The sequence below is a fragment of the Euprymna scolopes genome, chromosome 31 (genome assembly GCF_053919585.1).
Source record: "Euprymna scolopes isolate OS-2025 chromosome 31, ASM5391958v1, whole genome shotgun sequence".
Classification (NCBI taxonomy): domain Eukaryota; kingdom Metazoa; phylum Mollusca; class Cephalopoda; order Sepiida; family Sepiolidae; genus Euprymna; species Euprymna scolopes.
Genome location: NC_136512.1, coordinates 13,885,253 through 13,905,714, shown reverse-complemented (window position 1 = coordinate 13,905,714; position 20,462 = coordinate 13,885,253). Strand labels below are relative to the sequence as shown.

At 34.6% G+C, this 20,462-nt stretch overlaps 1 protein-coding gene across 1 annotated transcript in view; it reads left to right on the top strand.

Moving 5' to 3' along the window:
* The window catches only part of LOC145255630 (LON peptidase N-terminal domain and RING finger protein 3-like), a 73,241-nt gene that overhangs the window by 49,873 nt on the left and 2,906 nt on the right, over positions 1-20,462 (top strand). Inside the window, exons 2-11 of the mRNA XM_080114157.1 lie at positions 1,033-1,325; positions 6,541-6,659; positions 8,174-8,296; positions 9,098-9,397; positions 9,774-9,831; positions 10,380-10,571; positions 12,741-12,949; positions 14,275-14,396; positions 16,137-16,298; positions 19,618-19,805. Coding sequence (XP_079970283.1) covers positions 1,033-1,325; positions 6,541-6,659; positions 8,174-8,296; positions 9,098-9,397; positions 9,774-9,831; positions 10,380-10,571; positions 12,741-12,949; positions 14,275-14,396; positions 16,137-16,298; positions 19,618-19,805 — 1,766 coding nt within the window. The remainder of the gene's footprint in view (positions 1-1,032; positions 1,326-6,540; positions 6,660-8,173; positions 8,297-9,097; positions 9,398-9,773; positions 9,832-10,379; positions 10,572-12,740; positions 12,950-14,274; positions 14,397-16,136; positions 16,299-19,617; positions 19,806-20,462) is intronic.

The window sequence follows — 20,462 nt, the reverse complement described above, 5'->3', positions numbered from 1 at the left end:
ACAAATATAATTTGCTGATTTCTTTCTGTCCTCTCACGAGAAGAATAGCAAGAATAGCATTCTTTGAAACTATGCAGAATAAGGACTTTGTAAATTGTTTTTGGAGTATTCAGTCGAACAATAAATTTTGATTGTAAAGTTCAACTTACAGTTTTAATTTTCTTTCTCTTATAAGCTCTACTCTCTATTGCATATTGAGCTTTTTTTATGCAGTTGGGATTAAATTATCTATATATAAACAGTGGTATTTATGTTAAATTGAAGTTTACCATTGCGTATATCAGGTAAGCACTACATCCTTTTGATTTCATTATATATATATATATATATATATATATATATATATATAAGGTAAAATTAAAAGCCAAGAACAATACGAGATTTTTTTTTTATATAGAGTAAAATTAAATGAAAACAAAAGAAATAAATTTCTTTTTTTTTTTTGTTGTTTGTTTTTTCTTTTTCACACAAATTTTAACTCTAAACAACAGTAAATTCTTTTTTTTTTTTTTTTTCCTGTTGTATTCAATGGTGTTATAAATCTCAATATATTTCAGACCTATTAGTCCTTTTTCAAGAGAAGACAGCGGAAGAGTGTTCAAAATTGAAAAAGCAGCTACAGAGTACTTTTCCAATTTTGAACACTCTTCCGCTGTCTTCTCTTGAAAAAGGACTTATCGGTCTGAAATATATTGAGAATTATAACACCATTGAATACAACAGGAAAAAAAAAAATTTACTGTTGTTTAGAGTTAAAATTTGTGTGAAAAAGAAAAAACAAACAACAAAAAAAAGAAATTTATTTCTTGTTTTCATTTAATTTTACTCTATATAAAAAAAAAATCTCGCATTGTTCTTGGCTTTTAATTTTACCTTATAATTTTCTTCAACAATGCTTCAAGCAAACTACAATCTACATATATATATATATATATATATATATGAATTTTTAAGTCCTTGTGCATGCCTGCTTTAAATGATCAGACTTTTGAATTTTTTTCTAAATTTTGTCCCCTTTTTTCTCTCTCATAGGTGCTACCTGTGTAAAGCAGTTTTGTATAAACCAACCACTTTGTCTTGCGGACATACGTTTTGCCACAAGTGCCTTCAGAATGACGAAACATGGGTGTGCAGGTTGTGTGGAATCACCGATTGCATTCTTGACCGCAAAAGATGTCCGTCCACCACACTGCTTCATAACTTGATTACAAAGGTCTTCCCCAAACACTGCCTTGCCGAACAGATGCGGCAGGATGGCAAGAAGCATATGCAAAGAAAGGACTATCGAGGAGCCATTGGAATATTCACGCAGGCTTTGGTGGAAGGTAGGTAACAGGACTTCTATCTCCATCTTTCTCTTGTTAGTTTTGTGATGTAGCCGCGGTGAACGCTGGTCATTTCTCATCAGCCAGAAAATAATTCGTTTGTTAAGAAAATATAAAAACATCATTTTATTTCTTGCCTTATGTGCACGCACCCAAGCTGTAGACGGAGAGGAGAAACAAGAGGGGGCGGATTCAATAGCAGTCTCATCTAATATCGCTTTCTAACTGCTGGCTTGTGCCTCGTTTCTTGTATATATGTGTATTACCTGTTCCCTAGCAGGTGTTTCGACCCGACCTCTGTGGGGGTCAATTACTTGGTCTATTCACCTCCGGCAATATCAGTTTTGACAGCTTCACCCACAACGTTCGGTGCATTTTGGATACCAACTGTCCCTTGGCTCATTACTCAATCCTTTTGCTATTGCCATTAGTCACACCCTGATTTAAACCCTAAATCAGTTAGTTTATTAATTCATCTGTCTGTTCAAGGGCTGTCGATCTGGTCCAAACTATGATCCTTCTTCAGTAGAGTTCAAACTCCAACTGTTCACCTCATAGTTCAGGCCTCAACTGACTAAACATCTGACTGAGCCCCCCTCCCTGCCAAGTATTGTTCCTATTGTTTAATCCTTAGTTTATTGTTCAGTCCTTTTGTTATCGCCATTAGCCACACCCTAAATTAAGCCTACCCTTTATGTCTCTTTGTCTGTGTTAACAACAAATTCCTATCCATTGTCTATTGATAGGTTCTTTTATTACTCGCTAAACCTACTTCCTTTTCTTTTGTCATCTATTCTTCATTTCCTATCCCCATCCTCCCATCTCACCATCGATGAACATAGTGTCACAAAGTGGTGACTCCCTTGTAAAAAAAAAAAAAAAAAAAAAAAAAAAATGGGTCATGACAGTAGCAAGTGACTTTCTCAATGAAATTTGATCCTTCGTTTTAATATGCTTGAGGTCAATCTTTGAACAAGTCATTTCAAGTCTGATTTTTCCTCGCTTACTCTCAGTTAGTGCGGTGATGACCCTTTCTGCCCACTATCTGCTGAACCCCGTTATTGCAAATTCAAGAAATTTGGGAGCAGGTACTTCTTTGATAATCACCACCAGGACTGCACTATTCTTGCCAATAGTAGAATAGTGTTGCAGCATTTGCATGCGTGATCCTTGTCCCCATGTGGCATCAATTGAAATAGATGGCTCTTGTCTTGGGGAGGCTCCATGTTTTGACAAGCTTCTAGGATTGACCTTCGTATCTTAGTGGGGGATGCCCTTTTCTCCTCCCCGCAATCTCTCTCCCACCGAAGAGACATTGCGAGCCTGTCTTTGTTTTATCGTTATTTTCATGGCAAGTACTCTTCTAAGCTCTAATCTCTGATCCCCCCCCCTCGTCAATCTTTCATGAAAAACATCCGTCCAGCTGAAGCCATTGTCAATAATTTCCACCACTTTTTATCTGTCCCTAAATCAAAACGTAGATTCCATGAACAAAACTTCTTTCTTAGAACTGCGTGCCTGTGAAACTCTGCCGATTGCCCGTTTCTCACCTGACTATACTGAAACTTAAGTAATCCAATTTATCAAATATCCATTACTACAATGTTTTCCGATTGATTACTGTGCTCGCAATAAACCTTATCCTCGAGTGGCCTCCGGGTCTTGATAAATGGTGACTCCCATGTAATTATAAAAAAAAATATATATATAGGAGACGATAAGTGGAAAATGAAGTCACAAAAACTATATATGCGTGTGTGTGTATATATATATATATATAATGATTCATTTAGTTGGGTGATAAGTGCTGTTGTGATCTCGGTCACTTCTGTTGATAAAATACCTTTTAACGTAAACCCTCTCCATAGATACTACACATCTTACATATGGATAAAATAGAACCACCACCCAACCTACCCTGTATCTTCCCCTTAAGTTTAAACATGTAAACTACCCACATTCTTCAAGACTATGATAGAAACCCTATATACCTTTTTACATTACACTTTATTTGATACGCTCCTCCTTTATCTTAGAGTTCAATATAGTTCCCCCAAATAACATCAATAATTTTATTTATTTGCTAATTTCATTCCTGATGAATTCCTCCCTAGACGTCACATCTCCATTATGTTAGCTCACATCTTCTCTACTCTTCTGATGAGAAGAGTTAGGATTTGAAATACCTTGGTATAAAGAGTCCCCTTTATTCCCCAATTAAATGTTTGTATATCCTTATTAAATAAATGACTAATTCTATATATACCAATATATAGTTTTTGTGACGTCATTTTCCATTCTTATTGTTTCCTATATAAGCTCCATTGAAATTTGTTAAGCTTTGTATTATCCCGATAAGTCTCCTCTTCTAGAATTGAATTTACTCTCTTCTTCTAACTCACCAAGTTTTATATATATATATATATATATATTTAAAAAGTTTTTGTGGTAAAAAATTTTATTACAGTTTTTAAAAGGATAAAAAAAAATTTTTTAAAGTAAAAAAAAAAATAAAAATAAAATAAAATTTTTTACATTTTTTTATTTTAGTCTTTGGACTATTTTTAGTGTCTATTGTTTTTCTCCCTGCATCCATCTTCCCTCAAATTCTCATGATTTCACTTACCCTTTTAAAAACTGTAACATATATATATATATATATATATATATAATTCACCTGTTCACAAGAACCGGTGTTAATGTGGTTATGCCGTAATTCATTCACACACACACACACACATATATATATATATATATATATATATATATATATATATATATATATATATTAGTGATGGGATGATCCCAATATATTTGCCGATTCTGTACTAAATTCCTGATTCTGATTCTTTATAAATCTCTAAATATTTAACTATAGTTATTTTCCCTGATTACCATAAAAACGCAAAATGCTAAATGTGCAGATATTTTCCTAAATGAAAAAAATACACTTGCGGGTGATCTTCTCTCGATTTTAGTTGTTACTAGTAATTAAAAATCTATAAATATTTATTTTATCATTATTACCAGCAAAGGAAGACTTTGCTTTAAACCCATTCAAATAAGAGACAATCAGAAGAATCATTTTGGCATCAGAAAATATGTGCACATTTTTTCGATACCCCAATTTTCCCGATTCCCGATTCTGATTAATCATCCCAACACTAATATAAATTTTTAAATACCTGTGCAGGTCAGCTTTCTTTACTTTTCTAAATGATCTGACTTTTGAACTCTATTTATGTATACCTTTCTAAATTTTGTCCCCCCCTTTTTTTTTTCATATATATATATATATATATATATATATATCAGGGCTCTACATTGTGAGTGAAACAGTCGCATTTGCAAGTGATATTTCAAAATGGCGACTAGAAATAATGAAACGCTTATCTTTTGGCGATTGTATTTCTTTCACTGACAATCTTCCAAAGCTCACTACTGAGTGAAAAATATCTTTTCAACTTTGTTCGTTGTATTAAAAAAAAAATAAAGTTAAATTATGTAAACAATAAAAGTTTAATTGAACAATATACTTTTTTTTTTTTTTTTTTTTTTTGTAACGAAGGCTGTTTAAAAAAATATCTGAAGAAATTAGAATGTTCAAGTATCAACATAAAATTTGTTGTATATTTAGAATTACACTTATTAAAAAAAAACACTGAATAAACTTATGCACATAATCATCACAGAACGAAGATGTCATATTCCAAAAACCATGTAGGTTTGGCTAGTAACTTTTTTATTTGGCTAGTAAATGAAAATATTTAGTTCTCAAAGGTCGACTAAAGATAAATTTGTTCATAGAGCCCTTTATATATATATATATATATATATATATATATATATATATATATATATATGGGATGACAGGTGAATATATATATATATATATATATATATATATATTCACCTGTCATCCCATTTTTTAAAAGATGAAATCGTCTGATCGGCGAAGATAAGATGCGAGCAAGAAAGCAAGCAAAATCTGCAGTTATATATAATCCTATCAGTTTCTCTATAGTCTACTGGACCCTCTCATCCCTCTCACTCTGACCTACACCATCTATTCTTCATTTAACACCTCTTTCTCACATCAGATGCAGGTTACACAAAAGCATAGTGAAAAATACTGCAAATTCAAGAACAATAGTTAGTCATAGTTTCCATTCTGGTCTTATCAGATCGGGTCGTCTGAAGATACTGACTTCCTGACCTAAAGGTCCTGGATATGACCTAAAACTATATCCGATGTTGAGGCCCCACCTTGCGGGCTTTGGGGAGTGTAGAGCCACCCTTTAATTGCCATTGCTCCCAGGTCCACTCTGACCCAGAGTGGTAGTACCTGTTAGGGTCCCAACTATGGGTTAAATAGAATCTGACATAAAAAAATATACTCCATTAAAAATCGTTCCTCAAAATAACTAGATTCAGCATTAAATAACCTGAAAAAGGTTGATATGCCGTAAAACAAAAACAACCAATCAATCCTGACCTAAAATGTACCAAATGTGGATACTATTGTTTTTTATTTTTTGTTTGTATTTTTCCTTTTGCAAAACTCAATCTTATTTTGAAAAATCAAAGACAAAAACAATTTCTTTTCTCTGCAAAACAATCAAACCAAACACCATGGATAAATATTTGAAGATATATAAATAACTTGAAACATAAAAACTTTTCAAAACAATCACTGTATTCAGCATTAAATAACTCTAAAAGGAGGTTGATATACCATAAAAAAAAAAAAACAAACAACCAAATCATCCTTACACACAGCTTTCAACTTTCCCTTTCCGCCTCAAACAACAAGTTACATTTTACTTGCTTCCCATCTAACTCGGTGACTCGCTTACTATATTCATACTAATTCTAACCCTAATCTGTCTATCTTTCCATCCACCTCCCATTTTGGCTTTTTCTCCTAATATGCCTATTATCAACTCTTGCATAACCCTCCTTTCTCTTCCATTTCTTCAATTTTTTTCTCTCACCCCTGATCTTTAAGGTAATGTGCATAGTACGCATAATCTTATGCTGCGGATGTATAAATTTTGATTTTTGCCATTTAAAATAAGATTTCCATCACTGGATGTGAACATTGAATGGATGATATGTTAAGAATATCTGTTTCAGCTTTTTCTTTTCTTTGTTTAAAAATTTATAATTCTACGTTAATTTTGAAGTTAATCTATGAAATGTGTTCGTTCTTCAGCTCCATCATATCACCTTGTCCTGAGTAACCGCAGCTTGGCCTATTCCAGCCTTGAGCAGTACAATCTGGCTTTGAAAGATGCAGAAAAAGTTGTTGAAATGCAACCAACGTGGTCGAAGGTAAAAAAAAAAGTTTTAATTTTAGTTTTTTTTTTTATTATTTTTTTTTTATTTTTTAATTGTATCAAGCTTTCTTTTAGTTTCCTATCTCTTTTTTGCACTCTCACTATCTGTTTCTCTTTCCTTATCTGCTCTCTCTCTCTCCTGCTCCATCCAATCTCTCTCTCTCTCTCTCTCTCTCTCTCTCTCTCTCTCTCTGGCTCCATCCAATTTCTCTCTCTCTCTCTGGCTCCATCCAATTTCTCTCTCTCTCTCTGGCTCCATCCAATTTCTCTCTCTCTCTCTGGCTCCATCCAATTTCTCTCTCTCTCTCTGGCTCCATCCAATTTCTCTCTCTCTCTCTGGCTCCATCCAATTTCTCTCTCTCTCTCTGGCTCCATCCAATTTCTCTCTCTCTCTCTGGCTCCATCCAATTTCTCTCTCTCTCTCTGGCTCCATCCAATTTCTCTCTCTCTCTCTGGCTCCATCCAATTTCTCTCTCTCTCTCTGGCTCCATCCAATTTCTCTCTCTCTCTCTGGCTCCATCCAATTTCTCTCTCTCTCTCTGGCTCCATCCAATTTCTCTCTCTCTCTCTGGCTCCATCCAATTTCTCTCTCTCTCTCTCTCTCTCTCTGGCTCCATCCAATTTCTCTCTCTCTCTCTCTCTGGCTCCATCCAATTTCTCTCTCTCTCTCTCTCTGGCTCCATCCAATTTCTCTCTCTCTCTCTCTCTCTCTCTCTCTCTCTCTCTGGCTCCATCCAATTTCTCTCTCTCTCTCTCTCTCTCTCTGGCTCCATCCAATTTCTCTCTCTCTCTCTCTCTCTCTCTGGCTCCATCCAATTTCTCTCTCTCTCTCTCTCTCTCTCTCTGGCTCCATACGATCTCTCTCTCTCTCTGGCTCCATACGATCTCTCTCTCTCTCTGGCTCCATACGATCTCTCTCTCTCTCTGGCTCCATACGATCTCTCTCTCTCTCTCTGGCTCCATACGATCTCTCTCTCTCTCTCTGGCTCCATACGATCTCTCTCTCTCTCTCTCTCTGGCTCCATACGATCTCTCTCTCTGGCTCCATACGATCTCTCTCTCTGGCTCCATACGATCTCTCTCTCTGGCTCCATACGATCTCTCTCTCTGGCTCCATACGATCTCTCTCTCTGGCTCCATACGATCTCTCTCTCTCTGGCTCCATACAATCTCTCTCTCTCTGGCTCCATACAATCTCTCTCTCTCTCTCTGGCTCCATACAATCTCTCTCTCTCTCTCTGGCTCCATACAATCTCTCTCTCTCTCTCTGGCTCCATACAATCTCTCTCTCTCTCTCTGGCTCCATACAATCTCTCTCTCTCTCTCTGGCTCCATACAATCTCTCTCTCTCTCTCTGGCTCCATACAATCTCTATCTCTCTGGCTCCATACGATCTCTATCTCTCTTTCTCTCTTTCTCTTTATATATATCTCTCCCTCCTAATTACCTTCCATTTCTTCTGTGTTTTGATACTTTCTATATCCATCACATTCTTTATTTTTGTTGCAGGGTTATTATCGCAAAGGTTGTATTCTTCACGAGATGCATAACTACGAAGCCGCTGTCACAGCATTATTGGACTGCTTAACGTTGAACCCTTACTGGTCAAGACCAAAGGACAGGCTTTTAGTGGTAAGGTTTGCATGACTGTTTGAGTTATGTGTACTTAGGCGTCATACTTTCAATTATGCAAACATCAAGTACAACAGAATTATTTAGCTGAATTATGACTCTTAAACTTTTTTTTTTTTTTTTTTTTTTTTTTTTGTGTGTTAAAATAAAAATGATTGATAAAATAAGTCATGACAATAGTTAGAAACAGTTCACCAAAGCACACGAGGATGGTCGGAAGTGGAATGGGTGATCATGGGGGCGAGTCATTTTCAGCTTATCGGTCACTTTTAGACAAAAAACTGGACAAAGAATTTCTGATTCTGAGTCGATAAATGTAGGAGTCAGTTAGTTTTAGGAAAATTTTTGGTTTGGGTTTGTGGCTGAGAGCAGATCAAGCAGAGCTTTAGAAGATCCAAGAGGAGCTGACTTCAACTGAACAATAGTGATGGCCTCAACAGTGTTTGTGCTGCCAGGTTATTCCAGCAAAGTTCAATAAGGATCTGTCCTAAAGTTTCTGTTTTTCAAATTTTCACCACCTCTTTTGATTCAAAAGATTTTGAAAATCTAAAAAAAAAAAAAAATCCAAAAGATTTTGAAAATAATCTTGAAAAAAAAAGGGGGGAGGTTACTCAATAATTCAAAATTTGCAAGATTTATGTTGTAATTCCTACAAATTCCCATTAATCGCCTAAAAAACGGTTTTCTTTATAAAATTAATCGCCTAAAAATGTTTTTTCCTTGGTAGACTTTTTACTAATTACTGTTTTTGTACAAAAAAAAAAGTTATGAATAATTTTTTCTTTTTCATTTGTTTGATAGGCTCTTCACCAGTTACTATCCGAAGATGTAAAACAAGAAGAAAATCTATGTAACACATCACTTTATCATTCTCTCACCAAGAGGGCTCAACTGGCTTGCATGCCCCGGACTGAAATTGCACCCAGCAAGGGGGCAAGCAGCAAGCAGCAGGTGTCCTATCCATGGTTCCAAGTTAACAAAATCTCAAAAAGCAAACCATCGGATTGCGTACTAGATGAAGAATGCCAACCAGATTTAGCAGTGTTAGGAGCGGCGGCTGCAGCAACATCATTCGAGGACAGTTTTTCGGAAAAGTCTACGGTAATTTTTTATTTTTGGAATCCTTTGAGATGAGTAATTGTATATTTATTTGCGGGCTTTTATCATCTTCATAGTTGTTGTTTCACGACGTTTCGGCCAACTATTTCTCTGGCCTTCGTCAGGTGGTTAACTATGTTAACTGTATTCCCAGTAATTACTGCCTTCTATAGTTGTTGTCGTCTCACCAAGTTCGGGGCCTGTGACGCAGTAGATAGGTGTTGAATCTATGGTTCCAGGTCAGCATTGTCTGAAGATATCAGTTTTAATCCTACCGAAAGCAGGTCAGAAGTTTAGTTGGTCTTATGCTTGAAAATCTCTCCTAGAAATTTTATTTATTTTATTTTTATTTAATTATTTATTTATTTATTTTTTTCAGAGTGATTGTGAATATTCTGAAGATGACGAATGCTGTCCTCACTCACGTAACAAAAAAAGTAAGTAATCTATATATTGATGCCATAGTACCTTTTAACGTACGTGGGTCATGGTTTCCAGATTATAAATTATTCGATCAGTAGATTCTGTTTATATAAAGGAGGATAGGTGATACCATACTACAAACATTAAACTATTATATACATGCGCTAATTTAATGCTTGTAGTATGTTAGTGCCTTCTTCCTTTTTAATAAATAAGATTTCTCGATCACCAAACACGCAATGTAAAAAAAAAAAAATGAGGTTGCTTTTAGGCAATATGTAAAACTAATATATACCCAAGCAATGCCGAGTACCCCTGCTAGTCTATAAATAAATAAATACACATTGAATTCCTTTTTTTTTTTTTTTTTTTTTGTGGTGGTGGGTGAAGGAACTGAGCTCTTTTTCCTTATTCCTCGGGCAGTTTTGCACACCCTAAATTTTGCGTGACAGGACAGTGACCCATCTACAAATAAATATGCATTGCTATTTATTATAATAAAGTCATGAATTAATTTTTATTGATTTTAAAAATAAAAAAAACTTTTTTTTTTTTTTTGCAGGTCATTCTCTTCCAACGATATTTAACGACCAAACTTTTGTTGGCTCAATTCCTACTCATGCTGCATCAGATTCGACATTGTTACAATCATTGTATAATTCATGGCCAGAAGAACGAGGTCAACAAAGACTAGAAGAAATGTCAGTCCAAGAGGAACCCAGGCCATCGTGCACTTCTTGGTCAAAGCAATTCCGTAAGTCTCTAATATTAAATATCTGATCTCCATTGAAATAGGTTTAAGGGAAATAAATTAATATCATTGTTTGGCTCTTCCTCATTATTAGAGCGAAAATCAAAATATTGCATTTCAAGTAAAAACAATGGTATCTACATGATTGTTATGTCACAGTAATGAACATATCCAAAAATTACAAAAAACGATAAGGTAAAAAATTATCAATGAAAACAGTTTTAAAGATAATGAGCAGAAATTGAGTTTTGTTAAATTGGCCGAGTATTTCAGAAAATAATTACCTTCCTTGTTACATGTCGAACTCTTAGTTTTTCATTTTTTTTTTTTTTTTTTTTAAATGTTACACTTTGTTTAGTAAGATTGTAAGCTTCAACCACTATCAAAATCCCCCCCCACTCTCTATCTGTGCCTACACCTAAACATGGATTCTATGAACAAAGGTTTTTTACCTAGAACTGCCCGCCTGTGGAACTGTTCTGCTGGCCTGCTTTCCAACTGATTACAATATGGTAGTCTTCAATTCCAATTTAAACAAGTTCTTGTTGAACAGTTCCCTTAAATAATCAAACCGTATCAAATTTCCACCGACGATTACTATGCTATTGTCCCAATCACTACTGTACACTTATTAACCCTTATCCTTGAGTGGCCTGCTGGTCTTCATAAGAAGCGACTCCTTTGTAAAAAAAAAAAATAAATAAATAAAACTTAAGAAAAATATTTTTTAATGTTATAAATAGTAATGGGAAAATTCCAATATTTTTTCCGATTCCGATACAATAACTGATTCCGTACTAAATTCCCGATTCCAATTCTTTATAAATCTAAACATTTATGTATGTATGTGTGTTCGCTTTTTCTGTATGTCAACAAAAGGCTTTTTTCAGAGAAGCGGTCGCTCGCTTCACAACTTTTGAAAACTTTTTATATCACATATAAATCGTAATATCTCACAGTTAACAACGAAGCTCGCATGTCTATTTAATTTTCTCGATTTCGGGAAGATAAATATTCAATATTTGTCGCTCGCTGCATGTGGGTTAGTCTTTTTCCTATATAACATCTGGGGGGGGGGGGCGTTCAGCAGTAAATGAATACTATCCCGCAGTCAAACTTGACCTTATTAATTCATTAAAACGGGCACCTGCTAAATCCAAGTAATTAAATAAATTCAAACGTGTTTCCGTTAGCATCTCGTGGTGGGGGCAATGGTTAACGTTGCACTTTTGTTTTTCACACTTTAATTTACAACTTTGCATCAAGGGTTCGGGTTCGATCCTCATACTTACTTTTTTTTTTTTTTTTTTTTTTTTTTAAATCCCCCAAACACCCAGGCAACGCCGGGTACCCCTCGCTAGTTCTTTATAAATCTCTAAACATTTAACTATATAGTGGTTATTTTCTCCTGATTATTCTAAAATGCACATGTTAGATGTGCAGATATTTTATCAAACATAAAAATACACTTGAAAGGGGGGGGGCATAATCTATAGATTTTAGTTTAAAAAATCAATGAATATTGAATATTCTAATCATTACTACCAGCAGTGGAGATTTTGTTTTTAAAAAAATAAAAATAAAAAATAAAAAGATCATCGGAAAATAGGTACAAGTTTTTCTGATACCTCCAAAAGTTAATATTTTTCTGATTCAAGATTCCAATTCATCATCCCAAAACTGGTTATAAACATGTATATATATTTAGGCACATTTAGAGAGTTGGGGAAATCGTATATAGTGGTTGTAGCTAGTCGAGTGTTTTTGTGAAAATTTGGCAAAGGGGGAAGTATAGATTGGAGTTAAGTTAAGCATTTGCCACGAAAATATTGATAGATCAGACACAGTCTTGCAACGTCTCTTCTGTAAGAAAGAGGATGCAGGGAAAAGAAAAGGTCATCACCTACTAACTCTATGTAAGGGCGCCGAGCAAATGTGGCAACATTACTCCATTTCAGGGCTACCTGGCTCTTATCCAGATAGAGGAATGCATCCGCAGTAAGATACCTATAAGAACGGTAGAGTGATCCAACCACTTTTCTTTTTTATTTGTTTGTTTTACCAGATTTAATAAGAGGAGGACCTCTTGTTTTAATAAAGTTTTAGTAATGCTGATTTGAAACTGTTACATATGTATTTTTTTTATGCTTATCTGTTTTATTTGTCTTGTAGACTCTTCATCATTATTGATGTGTGATCTCAGCTGCTGCAAACCCTTAACTCAACTGCTGAAACAAGATGATCTTCAGTGTAGCCTGTGTCTCTTCCTTTTGTATCAACCTCTAGTAACTCCTTGTGGACACGCCTTCTGCCGAGAATGCTTGGTACGCTCCCTTGACCACAGTCCACAATGTCCGCTCTGTAAACAGTCTCTAACTACAGTAAGTTTTTAGTTGCCTTTCTTGATTTTTCTATTTTTATTCTTTTTTGAAATATTTTTTCCCCTTTCTGATTTTTTTTTCCCCTTTCTGATTTTTTTTCCCCTTTCTGATTTTTTTTCCCCTTTCTGATTTTTTTTTCCCCTTTCTGATTTTTTCCCCCCTTTCTGATTTTTTCCCTCTTTCTGATTTTTCCCCCCCTCTTTCTGATTTTTTCCCCCCTCTTTCTGATTTTTTCCCCCCTCTTTCTGATTTTTTCCCCCCTCTTTCTGATTTTCCCCCCCCTCTTTCTGATTTTTCCCCCCCTCTTTCTGATTCCCTCCCCCCTCCTCTTTCTGATTCCCTCCCCCCTCCTCTTTCTGATTCCCTCCCCCCTCCTCTTTCTGATTCCCTCCCCCCCTTTTTCTGATTCCCCCCCTCTTTCTGATTCCCCCCCCCCTCTTTCTGATTTTTTTCCCCCTCTCTTTCTGATTTTTATTTTTATTTTTTCGCCTCTTGGATTTTTTTCTCTTCTTTTTTTCTTTTTAAAAGTTTTCTGTCCTCCATAACAAAATATTTGCCATTTCTGCCTCCAAAAAATTGTTTTCTAGATTTTGTATATTATACATCCAGGATAACACTGATAAAGAAAATATAAATTTTGTGTGTGTTTTTGTATCTTAAAAGTTTTGGGTGGACATGCAAACATGAAAAACAATTGCCTTTTCCATTTTTTTTTTTACTGGCAGCAAAAAAGTTCGGATTATTATAAGTATGTTGTTCAGTTGAATAATAATAGAAAATTAAATTAAATTAAAAATCTTTGAGTATATTTAAAATAGCTCAATTATCTATGGTAACAGTGCAGAGAAAGAAAGGAATAAGCGACCACAATTAACATGTACAAATCTAGAACTATTTGCATATGAGGTGAAGATTATTCTGAAAATTTAGACTGTTGGAATGTAAAATAGTTAACTAAAAGGATACAGATTTGTTTTGGATGCTACATTGTTCACATGCATTTTAATATGCTAAAGAAATTTGTCATTTCTATTCCCAAAGAATTAATCAGGTTTTTTAAATTTTAGATATACATTTGAGGCAATGCTGATCCAGAAACTATAAATTTTATGTGTATTTGTTTTGTATTTTTTTAGTTTCAGCTGAACATATAAACACATAGACAACTGCCTTTTTATATAATAGAAGATAATTAAATTATGGAGTTGAATGAAAGAGTACCTTCTATTTAAATCTCTGCTCAGAATAGTATTTGTATATTTTTGTGCTTAAAAATTATTAAATGAAGACATTATTATTATTATTATTATTATGCTTTCTGCTAGTATTTGGCTGCTCGGAAATGGTCTATATCCGAATGTCTTGAGAATATCGTCAAGAGTTTTTTTCCGACAGAATTAGAAAGACGGAAACAAATCTATGAAGAAGAAATGTCCAAATTAGCTCGGTAAGTAGTTTCCAGTTTAAATCTTTTTTTTTTTTTTTTATTTTGCGTATGTAAAAGTAATAAATTCTCTTTGTGTGTCTTCTTTTTTTTTTAAGTACGTGGTTATGTGACAGATCCTTTGAGCTGCACTGGTAGTAGCAAGAGTACTAAGCAGTACTGCATCGCATAGTCCTATTCTCTACATTCCCAGATGATTGGGTCGGCTTTGTAACTCAATCTTGTTATCACATCTTTTGATCGCCCCCTCCCCCCTACATTCTCTGTCTCGACAGTTGAATGTTTTATACTGAATCCAGGATGCTTCTGAACTTAGAAGGTGACTCTCAGAAAATATCAATAGGAGAAGGAGCAATCTCTACTCCTCCAGTCCTCAGCTGCAATCTGGTCTCTTCCTGATATGTTGTTAGGGGCTTAATATTGCTAGGGAAGCTATTGAGTATTTGCTTTTGCAGCCAAATTTCACTGTCTATTGTTGGATTTTTCTGTGCTTCGAGTTTGAAGTCTTTTTTTCATTAGAATTAGAATACCTGTAATTGTCTCAGATTCCCAGAAACGTGTGCAAAATTTATTTTGTTCTGAAAATGTCATGAAGCCATAGAACGATATAACCTCAAATTAAATACTTGTCTAAAACATATTGCATTATATTCTGAAAAATCTTTTTATTACAATATATTACAATATTTGCTTTGGGGAAGCTTCTTGACTTCAGCTAATGGTCATTTGCTTTGGCAACCAGATTTCACTATCTGCTGCTAGATTTTCCTGTGTCTAATTTTTAGTATTTAATGGTTTGAATCTCTGTGCAAAGTCAAACACAGAAAAATTCAACCACAGTCAGTGAAATGATTTTTTTTTTTTTCTTTTATGATGGTGTTTTTATTTTTCTTCTACTATTGTCTCAGATTCCTAGAAACGTGTTCAAAATTTATTATTTTCTGAAATTGTCATGAAGCTATAGAATGATATAACCTCAAATTAAATACTTACACATTATTGCATTATATTATGAAAATATTTTTCTATTACAATATCAATATTTTACATTTATAGGAGCATAATAAAATAATAATTGAAGGTGATAGAATCATTTTTGCATTATCAAAATATTCTAGCACCTAAAAATGGCGTCTCGATAGAAACCCTGATTTCCATCACCTCACTTGGTTAGTGTCAAAAAGAGCATTTGAGTCTGCTTTGTAGCCCCATTGTCCATAGCAACTTGAATAAATTTGGTTTTAAGGACTATAAACTAAGCAAAATAAAAGTGATGCCTTTACAGTCAGCACCAATTGACTTTTTTCCATTTTTGAGGGCTTTTCTTTTCCTTTTTTCTTTTCCTTTTTTCTTTTCCTTTTTTTCTTTTCCTTTTTTTTTTCTTTTCCTTTTTTTCTTTTCCTTTTTTCTTTTCCTTTTTTCTTTTCCTTTTTTCTTTTCCTTTTTTCTTTTCCTTTTTTCTTTTCCTTTTCTATTTTCCTTTTCTTTTCCTTTTCTTTTTCCTTTTTTCCTTTTTTCTTTTTCCTTTTCTATTCCTTTTTTCTTTATCATTTTTTCCTTTTCTTTTTTCTTTTCCTTGTTTCTTTTCCTTATCCCTTTTTTCCATTTTTTTCTCCCTCTTTTACACCAAAGCATATCATTTTCACTATTAACATTTTATTTATTTATTTTTTTATTTTTAAAAAATTTTTTTTTTTTTATTTTATTTTATTTTATTTTATTTTTTTTTGTTGCTTTTGTTAGGGTTGAGGATAATTGTGAAATTCCCGTATTTGTGTGCACTTTCGCTTGTCCAACAATTCGGTGTCCATTGCACATTTTTGAACCACGTTATCGGTTGATGATCCGGCGGTGCATGGAGTGCGGATCTAACCAGTTCGGCATGACAACTCCAATCCAATGTGGGTGAGTACATATGATGAACTTCACTAATGGTGGCTTTTCTTTCTTTTTTTTTTATTATCTAATTTACCCACAAGTGTTTATATTCATATCCTGTTTCAAAGCTCAGTTCTCATTTTTGTTATGCACTTGTATTAGTCTGGCACAATGTTGTCAGTGAAATTGTCTCTGAATTCACTCCACAGGCCGTGATCATCCTCTTGTTTTTGTTTGAATTTGTTGTTTGATGCTTGATCTTGACACCGACCTTAGTGTCAATGATGTGGTCTCTGTCACTGCTGTAACAAAAGGATCTTCTTTCAAAACAGATTCCGTTTAAAAAGATAAACAAGTGAAGTATGCATAGTCCCCCTGAGTGTACAGTGAACGAGGCATAAAAAAAATTACTAAGTTCAGCATTTGCCCACCCCCTCCGCCACTCCATTTTACCCCACTAGTCCTCAGGGGACGTCAAATACTGGTGAAAATGAACAAACAGTGCAGTTTTAGGCCTTAACATACGTAAATTTGGATTCTGCACCATGCTAAAAAGAAATGACTAAAGCCGTCATTTGCCCCACACCCCACCCACACCCCACTTAGCCCTCAACATGCCCAAGGCCTTAACATATTTAAATTTGAGTTCAGCACCATGCAAAACTGCTAAATAGATATACACAGAACATTTTGGACAAATATGGTAAAATAGTTCCAAAAATGGAGTGTTTTATTAGCCTTAAAAGAGCCCTTGGGACACACCCAAGAGTTATCGCAAAGTATAGACAAACAAAATTATATAGAAATCAGTTACTTACAACTTTTCAGAAAGTTTTATAACCGAAATATCAAATCAGGATAAACACTATTCTCATCTTGAATGTTATTTGCACAACGTTTCAGTCGATGTGACCTCTAACCTTCAAGGACTAATGTCATAACAGACAAATTACTAGATAAAATGCAGTTGTAAGCGAAACTCCTCCAGAGATTGAAGGTTCTATCTTTAGTGCGGGCGAAACTAAGAACACAATTCTGAATCACCTAAGACTACTTTATACAGCACAATTGCATAGACACACCTGTTTTTATTGCATCACCAAAGCTAAGCAATGTTGAGCCTGGCCAGTACCAGATGGGTGACCATTTAAGAATACCAGGCGCTGTATGTAGGAGGATGTCAACATTTTCCTATAAAAGCCTACCGTCATCTCCTCCAACAGACATACATGCGATTGAGGACCGCTTGTGAATTTCATACTCCCTTGAAACTTTCTCCTTCAGAGTAAGCTGTTTCAACCACCTAGGATGAATGCTGCTCCAGTACAGTAGTAAGACTTTTACCTGGTCATGACTGACGGAACGAGAGTATGATACCCGCATAGATTAAATAAAGGGTTCCGTTTGAATTTCCAAACAGATTCTTGAGTTTGACAGAAAGTTTCCCAGGTTCGAGAAGATACAACTGGAGAAGGCCTGAGGTTACATTGGTCGAAATGTTGTGTGAATAAAACTAAAGATGAGAATAGTAGTTAGACTAATAACAATTATTAATCGTCATTTCAAAAGTTAAATTAATTCATCTTCCAATCAAACACAGGGGTCCTGGATATGACCTTAAACTATATCCAGTGGTGAGGCCCCAGCTTGTGGGCTTTGGGGAGTGTAGAGCCACCCTTTAATTACCATTGCTCCCAGGTCCACTCTGACCCGGAGTGGTAGTATACCTGTTAGGGTTCCAACTATGGGTTAAATAGAAACCGAGGTGAAAACAGCAAATATATTCTATTAAAAAAAATTTTTTTCAAAATCTTTGGATTCGGCATTAAATAACCCGAAAAGGGTTGATATGCCGTAAAACAACCAACCAACCATCCAATCAAACACAAACAGTCCATCAGCTTACGGCTCAAAGATTTGTCTGTCTTTGAGACCCCACAGAAATATGAATCTCGTGTGTGTGTGTGTCTGGTCACGAATAGGTTCCTATATGGTTGACTATTTTAAAAAACTGATTACATATAATGATAGAAGATGTATCGAGACACAGGAATGGGTATGTTTGATTCTGCAGAACGGTGGTTCATTAAAATTGTGGGGGTCTGCGTTCGCGCCTGGCCTCCATAGAATGGAAATAGGCACAAATTTAATAAAGACTTTTCATATCTATCTGCGTAAGTATACTTAATACGTAAGAACCAAATTGACATGTGCACGCACGGAAGTCGTCGAGCGTTACGACGAATACTATTTCCATTATTCTCATCATATATATATATATATACACACACACACACTAGCAAAAGTACCCGTCGTTGACTGGGTTCAAAAACGGCCTACAGAAAATGGACTCTGATTTATGAAAGTATGATAGGTTATGAAAAGGAAGGGTTGTAAAGAGATAGTTTCGAATTTGGGTGTATCAAAACCAAAGCAAAATTATATAATGAAAGTAAAAATAAAATAGATAAACCCCATAATTTATTATACCATACCTGTTCACACTGAAACACTTATCACAATATTCTGTGGATCTATATTAAAAAAGCTTGTTAAATTTTGTAACATATTTCCATTCTATGGAGGTCAGGCACAAATGAACACCCCATAATTTTATTATACCATATTTCTTCAAACTGAAACATAATTATCAAAGTATACTTACACAGATAGATATGAAAAGTCTTTATTAAAGTTTGTGCCTATCTCCATTCTATGGAGGTCAGGCGCGAACGCAGACCTCACAATTTTATTATACCATCCCTATTTAAGTTAAAACATACTTATCAAAGTATTATGTACATCTATATCAAAACACTTGTAAACGTTTGTTTTTAATTTTAAATTTTTTATTTCCATACTTTGTGGACCAGGCGCGTATGCAGACCCCACAATTGTAATTAATCATCATTATGCCAGACCAAACATACCTATTCCTGTGTCTCAATGCATCTATCATTAAATGTGATCAGTTTTCTATAATAGTCAACCATATAGGAGCCTATTAGTGACCAGACACACACACAGACGTTCAGCTTTATATTATAGATGTGTGTGAGAGAGAGAAATATTTGTCATTGAAGCTAGACTACAATACCAGCTTACTTGAAAAGGCTAAGCTGTTTTATCACTGGACATAAAAACTTACTGACCAGGTGGGCTTATATCTGGCGGAGACATTAATTTTTCTAGGTTTTCAAGTGGTTTGACATTTCAGCTACAAAAAAAGTGTATTTTATATTTTTTCCTTTTACATTATTTTAAGATTTTAATATTTCAGGTTTTTTCTTAATTTAATTTTTATTTTATTGAAAAATGTTTTTTTTTTTTTTTTTTTTTTTTTCAGCGTTTACTCTGAATATGGTTGCATGCTAAAAATCAAGAATGTACAAATTTTGGATGACGGCCGTTCATTGTTGGACACGGTTGGTGATAGACGCTTCAAAGTTATAGAAAAGGGAACCAAAGACGGTTACAATATTGCAACAGTTTCTTTTCTGAAGGATGACCCGATCGAAAGTAATGAACGTGCAGGTAAGATTTTTTTATGCTCTGTAAATGGACCCTATAAAAAAATGTCCAGTATCACCACCTGTAAATGGACCCTATAAAAATCGTCCCATAATAATGCCACCTGTAAATGGACCCAATAAAAATCGTCCCATGATAATGCCACCTGTAAATGGACCCTATAAAAATCGTCCCATAATAATGCCACCTGTAAATGGACCCTATAAAAATCGTCCCATAATAATGCCACCTGTAAATGGACCCTATAAATAATATCCCATAATAACACCACCTGTAAATGGACCCTATAAGGTGCATACCTCAGTAGACTGTGTGCAACAGAAAAAAAGATGGGTTAGTCTTGTTAATCACACCAGAAGCTATGTCAAAAATCCAGTTAGGAAATAGGGAAGAGAGATCAATGGGCCGAGCTAGTAACAAAGACATAAGGAGAAAACTAGTGATGGGTCGATTCCAATATTTTTCCCAATTCCAATAGAATTACTGATTCCGTTTCTTTTTTAAATTTCAAGATATTTCATTTTAGATTTGTTAATTTTAATTTTTCAGGTTAACATAAAAACTAGTGCAATATGTGCATATATTTTTGCAAAAGTACAAAAACACTTGTTTAAGACGTTTATTACACGAGTAAATATTTCTATTTCTTCCTATAATTCA